The sequence below is a fragment of the Cydia splendana genome, chromosome 12, assembly GCF_910591565.1.
Source record: "Cydia splendana chromosome 12, ilCydSple1.2, whole genome shotgun sequence".
In the NCBI taxonomy this organism is placed as follows: Eukaryota; Metazoa; Arthropoda; class Insecta; order Lepidoptera; family Tortricidae; genus Cydia; species Cydia splendana.
The window spans coordinates 5,628,033-5,640,172 of record NC_085971.1 but is presented as its reverse complement, the minus strand read 5'-3'; the positions used below and the strand labels follow the sequence as shown (position 1 = coordinate 5,640,172).

At 35.8% G+C, this 12,140-nt stretch overlaps 1 protein-coding gene across 1 annotated transcript; it reads right to left on the bottom strand.

Annotated features, from left to right (window-relative positions):
* Positions 1-233: 233 nt before the first annotated feature.
* LOC134795769 (uncharacterized) lies at positions 234-1,860 on the bottom strand. The gene has a single exon (XM_063767706.1). It carries the CDS (start codon positions 1,353-1,355, stop codon positions 951-953), a length of 405 nt encoding a protein of 134 aa, XP_063623776.1. The 5' UTR covers positions 1,356-1,860; the 3' UTR covers positions 234-950.
* Between the last annotated feature and the right edge of the window lie 10,280 nt (positions 1,861-12,140).

Genomic DNA, 12,140 nt, shown 5'->3' with positions numbered 1-12,140 from the left:
AACTTGATCAAGCATTTTCTTGATTTTATTTAAAATGAATCCCACTAACTAAACAAAATACTTACAGCATTTCCACATGATATTAATGTGGATACATTTCATGTTAATTTTCAACCTTTAAGTTATTTGGTCTTTTAATAATTTTAAGTTTTTTTTTCTCACAAGGAAAAGTTGGGTACGGTGGAAGAAATAGTGCAGGTGGGAAATGTAACAAAATATAGTTTGGTAAAAAAACAATTTATTTTTCCTATTACAATAATCTTATAAAGAGGGCATTATGGACTTTGGCTCGGCCTGCGAGTTCACTGGTCACAATTACAATTTCTCACTAGCTGACTAACAACACACTTAACATTTACCTAACTTACAAACATAACAATAATTTAATACTCTAACATAATACTTTTAATAATTTAAGCAACCTTTCATGAATACCTATGTATACTCCGCTAGTCCGCGGCAAAGTCCATTTAAATCACAACCATAAAATTGTCCTAGTTAATAAATAAATAAATTACAGACACATTCTGACAAACAAGCGTTCACTTCATTCTCAGCCTATATACAATTCCAATACTCAAATAAATTAAATAGTTTCACATCGGTCATTAAATCAAACTTACGGACACATATTGAAAAAACAAAAAAAAAATTTTTGCGCTTTCAATTACATTTTACAATCAATAAAAACTCATTTAAAGAAGGTGGATTATTGTCATTTTGCAGAATGCGTTTCTCTTCTAACTTCATAGTACCTGATTCTTCATAGCCAAAGATTTGACTGGTCCACGACCCTATTTATCGTTCACTGATGCGCACTGTTTTCATGATTTTCTCACGAATTTTTTAGTCTTATGTCGCCGACCGCATTTGCGAGGGTGCGAATAGGAACTTTGTACCATGTGCCGAGCGCGGCAGCGGCGGTGTCGGCGCCGGCCGCGACGGAGGCCCTATGATCCCGCGTGCACTGTGTTCACCGTCCCTATCATACAGGTGCAGCCCACTGTCACGTCCATGTAGTCCGTCCGATCTGAGCTCTTGTAGTACACTAGCGCCTTGTCCCGCACCTCCACACATTCCATCTCGTGGTTGGAGTGCTTGTGATGGCAGCACTCGTGGTCGGGGATCGCGTTCGCCCTGCACCAGTGGTTGGGTTGTTCGGCGCAGCGGATCATTTTTATCCGCCGCGGCACTCGATCCTCGTTTATGTCGATGTCCACTTTGAAGGGACAGACAGTCCGGTTTAGGACGTCCTCAATGTTGACAACCTTTGGCGCCGGTCCTGCCGTTGATCTGCTGACGAATATCGCCACCACGCACACCGACGCGATAAAAATGTATTTTTCACTAGACATATTGAGTATACTTAAGGACGATATGAGTTAGCTTAGGCTAGCTGCCGTTACAGGCGGATCGGAGTCTCGCTTGAGAATAATACGAGACTTGGAGGGACAGGTGCTTTATATGAACTTGCCGGAGACTTGTCGAATGGAGTTTCAAAGAGAGGGCGCCAAAAGTGCGACTCCCCCCTCTGCCCGCCCCGCCAGTCCGCTACCGACGGGTAACAGAGCGGACGTACAAGTCGGTATACGCTCGATTCATGCTCAAACTTAGACCAATTCTTTCGTAAAATGGTGTTAATATAAGTTTAATTTTATGTGAAAGTGCTAATACGTGTTTTGCTCAATATGTGATCGTAAACCATGTGTTAAATAACCCAGTTGGATTTTTTATGGACTTTTTAAGCGTGAACATCTTGCGATTCCTGCGTGATGGAAATGGACTAATGGAACGGTAAACCAATCACTAGACGCTGCTAGAATCCCAACTAAACTATTCGCTTAATAAAGAGATCAAAGGTACCTAATTAAGACATTCATATTATTTGTAGTAAATTCTAAAATGTTAAAAATATTAAATGTTAAAAGATGGCCAGCTATGATTGGTTAACCAAAAGTGAGTCTTTATAAAACTTGAGAAATTAATTGTGTGACTTAGAATGTAATTTAAATTTGAAGCGAACTTGAATGTGTCTATTGTAGATATTTATTTTAAGAATGTTAAACAAGTATCAGGCTAGTATCAGGTTAAGTTTAAATTTTGTAACTCTGCCATCCCAAGCTGAAAAGTGCACCTGATTTTTGCTACACACGCTAGGTAATATACTTAGCGTAATGACAAATATGTAATAAATGATTCTTCAGAGTAATAAAATGAAAATCGAAATCAAGATCAATGGATCTTCATGTTAATTTATTTAATGCAGGATCTCGTTGGTAGCTTTTACATCAGAAACTATTACTAGACGCTCTAATTCGTGATAGTTATTGTAATGTCAACCTTTTAACTTAGAGAATTAGGTAGTTAATTTTATGCATTATTTGTTACTTTCTATTTGCGGTAGTTTCAAACAACCGAGAACAATGCATGCCATTGTTCGCAAAATGAGCTCTCAAGTCCTAGTCGGTCAGCTTAAAAATAAAACTATACCTATTATAACCCCAAAAGTAAGGGATGCGTATACTTTTAGTGTTACTGACAAAATTGGTTTGTCCGTATTTTATTGTAATATTTCGATCTACGCGAGCAAGTCGAGACTCGTTAAAGTAAACATAGCAACATAACGACCGACGGTTGTTATGTAACGCTCAACTCGGTCAATGACGCTTCAATGACACATAGAAGCGAATTTCAATTAAAAAAAAACGTTGGTGTATTGTTTATATTTGTAGGTAGATATATTCATCTCACGCATATACTGAATGAATTTTCGGCAAAAGTTACCGTAATGTCAGGTAAGATAAGGAATATCCTTTTTATATCGATATTTTGTCTAAGACTCCTTTGTAACTTGCCTACCTGACCTACGCCAGGTCTCTTTAGCTGAGGCGATGCTCTTGTTGTACAAAACAATTCATTATCATTCCTTATCTCCTCGTAATAAGGTACAATTGTCAGTTAAGTCCCCTAGTCGCTACCGGCCACCTACACTATCGCATTTAAATACATCAGTTGAACATGCTTTATTACCGTAATAAACCTCACCACAGATAATAAACACAAGTTATTAGAATACTGTTACTGGCAACGAGTGTCTTGCAATGCAATCATTCATATTACCTGTCTCGATGAATGACAATTAGTGGTAATTGCTAAAACGGGCCGCGATAAATTTATCGCATGGGTGGTCTTCTCTCGTATTACCTATTTTTTTAAAGTGAAAACTTCTTTAGCGGCGCAGAGCACTTTTTGTGATGGGGAAAAAATGTTAAACTCGCGAGAGCGTAAGACGTAAGACGTGACGTCAAGTGTGACGGACACTGTTACAAAGTCATTGAGTTTTTCTTTTTTGATTTAAATGCCATCTAGTGAGTTTCCCTCAAACTGGTACTAATATAACTCTAGTACTCACAGTGGTGTGCTTAGGGGTTTCAAGTAATGCGACGAAATAACGCTAGATGGCGTTAACCTCAATTATACATAGTGCTGCAGACATTTTGCACTAGTCATTGAGTTTTCGCTTCTGCCGGCACTCCCGGAGTGCAACCCGTTGTTTTTTTTAGCTTAGTTTCTCCTATACTCATGCCTGACCTGTATTGTCGAGTCATAATATATGGCCCAGACATATGAGGCATTTTGCCCCCTGTCGCCCTATAGTTACGCGGCTATACTAGTATACAATGTTCGTGACATTAAAGGATTTTCGGATTTTTAAGTACGAAAAGAGAATCGAAAGTAAACATTTGTCAACTTTAGAACTAGCATCTATATAGAGTATAAATAATATAAATATAAAATATAATAAATTACTTGTTTTTTGTTTCAAGTTCAAATATAATTTATTCATGTAGGCCTAGCAACAAGCACTTATAAGTTTTGTTTGTGTTCAATTTGTAAAATCGTTCGGTTTCTTAATAATCGGTTTTTTAATGAGTTAATGACAAACGAGTTAAACACTAATAATAGTCAAACTAAGTATTTCACTATAATAATCACTATCCAACACGATATTTCGTTATTGAAAACCAAGTCCCGCAAAAATGAAGTGCAGTCACGTTTCACGATAGACGCGTTAAATGTTGTTTGTAATAAGTTTCATGATAAAAAATAATTATGTTACGTAAACGGTAAACGTTGCAAAATGTAATATTATGATTCTCTAAATAGTTTTATTATTCAGCTTACATATAACTGTCATAATTATTCATATTGCTGTATGGCCCTATGCTTGACTGGCGGAGAATACGATTTGGCATTAGGTCATTACATTTAAGTAAAGAATCATGCTACATTAAGTACAAAAATCGAAATATGATTAAGTAGTAATTTTAGTTACATACCTGTTCAATGTAAATTAAATGTGCCTAATATATGCGCACCTATTTTAGTCAGAGCCTTTTATTGAACTCGTGCCGCTATTGTAATACACATGTTATACTGTATTATACATTAGTCAATACTAAGAAAACGCAAATTGTGTGGCTGTAGCACATGCGTTCTGAATGACTTGGCGCTCATTCATAACTCTTAGGATTTCCCAAGTGCCAACGTTCCTCGAAACTGATACAGTACGATAAACCATACCTAGTTTATTTGTGCAGCTTGAAGTACTTAAACAAGGACCGTCTGGTTGCAAAAAGTCTCAAGTCACAATAAGATGAGATACGATATAAGATACAAAGAACGACGCCCAGCCGTCTGGTTGACACCAAAGACTGTGTACAGTGTTCCAATTATAATCCATTAAAATACTCGTTCCAAAACTATTTTTTATTTATATCCGACAGCGCAAAATTTAGAATTTAAAAGAGTTGCAACATTAGTGTAGTGTACCCTTAGGGCTAGACTCATGTATTACACCTGTTTTACCTACAAGATGGCTATAGGTACCTAAGTATAAAGTGTCTCTTTTCTTACAATTTGTATATTTTTATTGGAAGCAGATTTGTATTTGCATATTTGAAGTAAATTGCATTGGTATTCTAATCTTATCTTAGTTATTATCCATTTCAAGAAGTAACTTTTTGATCCCTACGCTTGTTGATTGTAAAGTTTAACTCATAACTTATTGTTGACAAACAATATGAACAAGTTATCCATATTTATGATGTATTTTTATGTAAAGTTGCATCATAAATGCCGCTATTAAAGCCGCAACTTAATTGCCATCATTGGGCACGCGGCATCCCACGAGGATATTTTACACCATTTTACACCATGTGTCGTTTGAACACCATTTAATTATTGGTCCATACGACGTTTTACTTGAGAAGTTGTGTCCACGCGCCTGCGTTCCATAATTCACATTTATAGCCCAGGATCCTATCGTTTGTCGTTGTCGCATCTTTTTATTTTATCAAAACTTGATTATAAGTATTATAATGGATGTTTGCAGACTGAATCATGTATCGCCGCCAGGTTTGCAAACATAATACTGACCCGAATTCTCATTGATTATCTGGTTTGAACTGGATTTTGTTAGGTTCAAAGTATATTTCGTATATTTATAATTTTTATAAAAAAGAGCAGGCATTATTTATTATTTAAGGCAGTTTTTCTTGTTCATATGTTGTTTTTGTTGTTGATTTTGAATGAGTTTTGTTTATCTGTACTGTAAACGTGCATATGACTGTTGTTGTGTATGTATCAGAGTGATATATTTCACTTGAGTAGGTATTGGTTTCTTCTGTGTGTATTTGTTTTTGAATATTTTGACTTTTTTTAATGCATGATATTTATGACTTTGTAACAACAATTTATAGTACATTTTCTGGTTCAATATTTTAACAAAATAATTATATCAATTACTTTCGGTAAACTTTTCATAAGTTCTAGTCGTCTGTATTGTAAATGTGCGAAGAGCATAATTATTAATTATGTATGTAACGTTCAAGTGACACATTTTTAAATGTTTAACATACATATTACACAGGAGTATGGGTTTTCCCGTGTGTATTTGTTTATTAATTTTCAAGATATATTATGATAAAATATTTAAATTATTTGCAAATTTAATGTCGATATAGATCAAATATTTTCATCTAAACAAGTTGACTTACATTTTGTCTTCAATCACGGCTTGCTGGGTTTTTAAATAAAACATTCACAAGTTTCACAACTAGGTATTTAAAATATTTAAATAAAATATTTTTAGTACATTTTTCATGAGTTCTGTTTGCCTGCAATTCTATTGCGCAAAAAGCATATAGGTATGTACCTAAGTAATATAATCAAGTGACACATTTTTTATGTTTTCCATATTTCACTGGAGTACGGTTTTTCTCCTGTGTGTTCTTTGTAAAGTGATTCAAGACAAACTTTTGAAACATTTTAAAATGGTTTTAGGTAAAATATATTTTTGACATTTAAATGAAAACTACTGCTTAGCCCTTAAATATTTACATATAGTAATTTTTTTCTAAATTTTGCCTAATTAGTCTTGAGTCTAATCAAATATCTATTTTTTGTGTAAAGATCTTTCTGAAAGTATCAAATAACGGTACCTATTTTATGTTTTCATTTTGTTAACCATTGATATTTGAAACGTGACAGGACAAAGGATGTAAATAAATACATAAGTAAAATGTAAATAATTAAAAATAAATAGGTAATTGAGTTTTACACACTTCACACTATTATGGTTTCTCTCCCATGTGAACTTTCTAATTTTACTTTGGTTTTGGTATTCAATCAATAACAACTTACTTGCTTTTGGTAGCTCCAGTTATCAGCCCTCCTCACCCTTTTTACCTAATACATATTTACCTTACCTTTAAAGCGTTGCCTCATGGTTGCCTCTATCGCAACGTTGTGATTTATAGCGCTTGCCAAAGTAATAATCCTTCAATGTCTTCAGTCATCCTGGAGAACTTGTAGCTTGTAGTCCCAAGATCTGGATTCTAAAGTATCTTAAAACCAGAAGCAAACAGCGCATCATACATTATAACAACAAATAATAACATTTTACTTTGAAGCGTCATTAAGCAACAGCAAAATACAAAAAAGAAACAATAATAATAACAAGCGTCTTACGTCTTAGTTTTTCTCTATAGAACCTAACGTCGTATGAAACTCATATGGTGCCAGCTAAACCCATAAAGCAAGATAAAGTGAAGTGTGTAGGTTAGGTACTAGTAGTACGTTGCTAGCGAACAAATCTTTTGTATAAGTAGTAGGTATAATACTCGTGTTAAATTAAAAAAGGTTTAAAAAATAAATAATATTTATTGTCATTCATCATCATTAGCCTGTAATGTATATGATATGGCAATATAGTCTTAGCAATGTCTGTGAGAATGAAATTAAAGACACGTTCTATTGTAATTAAATTAACTATAATTTTATAATTATTTATTATATTATACCTACATTTCTAAACGATGTAAACAGCTGTACCAGTACTTAAATGTAATACTAATAAATGAGTTTTTGTCTAAAGATCTATTTATTTTCATCAATACCTTACCCTTTCTAACAGTTTTCACTAAACAGTTTTAGGTACCCGTCAATTAAAACGGTTAGGATGAAAACTGTCATCTTTTTTTCGGATAGAAATGTCGGATCCTCATACATTTCACGACTCTTCTCTTTCCGCACGGACTCTAGTAACTAGTAATGCGGTAACGAACGTCATATTTTTTCACACGGTGTTGACAGTGAGCCCGAATTAAAATCCAAAGTTTGCTATGGTTTTGATCTTATTTTGATACGACGGTGAAGATCGCTCTCGCTGATTGGTGCACGCAAAATTAAGTAAAAGTCGTATGTGAGATGCGCCTCAATCGCCAAGACGATCGTCAAGGTGGTATTAAAACCAGTCCAAACCATAACAAATTGTCAAAATCGAATCGACCCCTGCGATCATCGCCCGTTATTAAATGTACCTAAATTATTTCACATTGTTAATAGTATACCTAATAACGTAGACACGCTCATTGAGATAATAATTATATTTATATTAAGAAATGTAAACACTTGCAGCGATTAAACGATGACTGCCGTTTTCGCTGTTTTTTTTACTCCGCGCATGTGCGCAGTGTTAACGCTGCAGCAGTAACGTTGTATTGCTTGTGTTTAATCGTTATGATTCTGAACATTTGAACTGAATCTGCTTTAAGAGGAAAAGGGACGGTCACGTGACCGCTTCTCCATACAAACGTAGTCCCCGTTTTCCTCTCTGGGTATTATAAAAAATATATTGTCGCAATTTGATGTTTTTATTTATTAATTATTTATTTATAAACGTCCCTAAAGTCAATAATTTCAATTTCCAGCGAGGACGATAGGGATTGCCTTTGTTTAGAAATTTGAACTAAGAATAAAATCTGCTAGTCATTTATTTACTTAATTTGTGTTGCTAATAAAGATTGCCACGAATATGAGAAGCTAACATTAGGCCTACTGTTAAATTGGCACCGCTCTTTTACATGCATCACGGTAAAATAAGCAAAAAGCTAGCTATTATGACTTAAAATATGTCCTTATAACAGACCACATATACCTATCAGAGGCTGCGAACGACGGGACGCAGCAGCACATACACGGTGAACGGTGAGGCACGAACAATGAACATGAATCGTCAGATGTAGCGATGATCTCCTGGAATAGTCGGCCAATATGATTATAGATGCCGGAATAACAACTGGCGACTGAGATCGTAATGCTATCTCCTTTACCCTTGTTAAGACCAACCAAGAGTGAAACAGATGACATTATGACCTGACTCGCCACTTAGTGTTGCGGTAAGTATACCTATAGTTACCTACACGTTCATGATACTTCAACCAGGAGATTTAGATTTAAAAATTTGATACGATGCTAAGTGATCTTAATTTGATGCGATCTTGAAGACCGCTAGAGTTATCAGGAATCAGGAAAAATCTGCAGCGATTTTGACAGCCCTCGCAGTGCCATTGTTATTTTAAACGTCAAACTTCTATGCGGCCCCCTATTTAAGCCGAATAGCGATATCTCAAAAACAAATGACGTTGAAAATGGAATTTTCAGATAAAGAATGTAAGGTATACGTTTGCATCAATTTTTTATTTGAGATACCGCTAATTGGCTTAGCAGGCCAGTGAAATTATGACGTATAAATAACACTTGCACTGCGGTGGCTGTCAAAATCGCTGCAGAGTTTTCTTGGTCTAACTCTAACGCTGATTGGTGCATGAGAAATGAAATGAAAGTCGTGCGTGCCATGCACACGCGAATTGCCAAGACGACCGTCAAGGTCGTATCAAAACGAGTTGAACACCGTAACAAGATGTTAAGTCTGAATCCGGCTCCAGTATTAGGTAGACGTTATCTACCTACATAGGACATATACATTTTGCCAACTCTATTTCATAGTTAACAATTATACACAAGTAATTTGTGTAAAGTTGTTAACTCTGTAACTTATCTCTGAGGTAGATTAAAACAAAGATCCTATTATCTTAAAGGATTACTAATAAGAACATAATGGAGTAGATGTTATCAAAATACAACCACATTAATGACACAACAGACAATTATACACAAGTAATTTGTGTAAAGTTGTTAACTCTGTAACTTATCTTGAGGTAGATTAAAACAAAGATCCTATTATCTTAAAGGATTACTAATAAGAACATAATGGAGTAGATGTTATCAAAATACAACCACATTAATGACACAACAGACCACATGTCAATTGCACCGATACATACATTTTGAATTCAATTGTGAATATTTCTCGGTTTTCAATTATAATAAAAATTTAAATTTAAACCGTAAAAAATATTAATTACGTAAACCAGCTTTGACTAACATTGTGAATAAACATAGCTTGCTTCCTTCCTCCATACTTTTAACCTCAATTTATTACAAAGTGATTTTATTGAAACAAGACATTATTAATACTTTGACTCACCTTTTAAAACGCAATTTATGGTCAAAATTTGGTGGTTATGAAAGACTGTCATTTATTGTGCAATCATGTTTAAATAAACAAAAAACGTATTGAGTCAAAATCAAATCAAATATCATTTATTATGGCAACCAAGGCCCAACCTTATGAAAAACGTTAAATTTACAAGACTTACAAGAATGAAAAAAGAGAGCTTTACTTACCTACTTGCCGTAGAGTCGAAAGAACGATAATGAATTTCACTTGTTCGAGATGTGTTTGTCTTTCAATTTTCCCCCAGACTGCCAGACCAAACTGTTCAGCGAAGGTAACACTAACAACATTATGCGTATTTTTGTTTGTTCCTCGCCTCCGGTGACACGACCTCTCTATATACAGTTAGTACCTATTATGCGCTCTCTTTCTGACACTGGATTAAAACTTACGCGATCACAAATTCAGACACAATGACTACAATTTGGTAGAGACATAGGTAATTATTACTTATAAATACTTAATTACTTATCAACTGTTCGTGGATTGCGCGCCGGCCATCTGAATACAGATCGGAACCTGATTACAATAAATATGTCCTCATTGTGACATAAATAAACTATGTGTGACCCGACGCATAACATGTTTTCGTTTACAATTCTATATCAATGAATTTACGGTTTTAATTAGAACATCTCGAGTCTCGACACGTGCGACTAACCGTTTCTTTTCTAATCAGAGGGCCTAGCGCGAACCACGTTCGACGTGTTGCCTTACTGTCACACTTACGTACAAATTTACAAGTGCGACAGAGAGGGAACACGTCGAACGTGGTTCGTGGTAGGCCCTCAGATCTGGGCAAAAGAGATGGAGGGAGAGGGTAAAGGCTTCGTCACACAGGACCGTTTTCCGAGCGGCGCGTGAGCGGGGCGCGCCGCTTTTACATATAAAACGCTCACGCCCCGCCCGGAAAACGCGCCTGTGTGACGGAACCTTAACGTCTTGTACGACATGAGAATTAACACTGGGGGCCGAATTTTGAATTTGGACCGCTCGATTTCGTGTATTTCGTTCAATAATATCTGCAGTAGGTACCCAGCATTTAAATTCCACTAATAGAATTGAAAACGAGTGGTCAATACTTACCACTCGATTCCCAATTTCTATCTGTTTTCCACCGATTTTCGAGTGACGAAATCGAGCGCTCGAAATTAAAAAAATTGGCCTCCTATTTGTTTACAGCTACATAGAACAAGAGGGTAAGGGTATTTACCACAGCTATTTATACCCTTGACCGCTGTTACTAGAATTAGTAAGAAAAATGAGACATCCATTGCATTATTTAATTTATAATAATTTGCTAATATGTTTTAGTAGGTACTTAATATAGATTGTGTAGCTATACGCTCCGGAATCTCCGGATGTTCTGTCTCGCTGTCTGGTAAACTCGAGGCTCTTAGGCAAGTATTACTGATGAGTAAGATAAAGTGTACCGTTAACTGACCGTTATAATGACTCAACTACCCCAAACGCTTACGTGATCGTAAATACAAAAATTCCCTATGACACTGTTACCTACTGCAATTCTGTAACCACATGTCACCGAAAATGTTCTCGGAGTATTAGTCATTTTTAGGGTTCCGTACGCAAAGGGTAAAACGGGACCCTATTACTAAGACTTCGCTGTCCGTCCGTCCGTCCGTCCGTCCGTCCGTCCGTCTGTCACCAGGCTGTATCTCACGAACCGTGATAGCTAGACAGTTGAAATTTTCACAGATGATGTATTTCTGTTGCCGCTATAACAACAAATACTAAAAACAGAATAAAATAAAGATTTAAATGGGGCTCCCATACAACAAACGTGATTTTCGACCAAAGTTAAGCAACGTCGGGAGTGGTCAGTACTTGGATGGGTGACTGTTTTTTTTTTTGCTTTTTTTTTGTTTTTTTTTTATATGGTACGGAACCCTTCGTGCGCGAGTCCGACTCGCACTTGCCCGATTTTTCATGTAAATATGCCATTCAACTTCGGAGAATGTAGAAGTAAGTATGTATACGTTTTGACACGTGACACAAAAATGTAGGTAAGTACTAAAAATGGTAATACCAGCCTACCGCGACTATCACCTGCGTCTTGCATATTCGACTACATTCTTCGTGAACTCCCAGAACACACAGGTAACAAACGCTACTAATTTTCCCTAATTTACAGGTAGTGGATTGGTAGATGATTTAAAATAAATCTTGAAATCTATTTCAGGAACTGAGAGGAGAGATG

Excerpts from the sequence above, each read along its gene's own strand:
- LOC134795769 (XM_063767706.1), bottom strand. The coding sequence starts at position 1,355 with ATGTCTAGTGAAAAATACATTTTTATCGCGTCGGTGTGCGTGGTGGCG.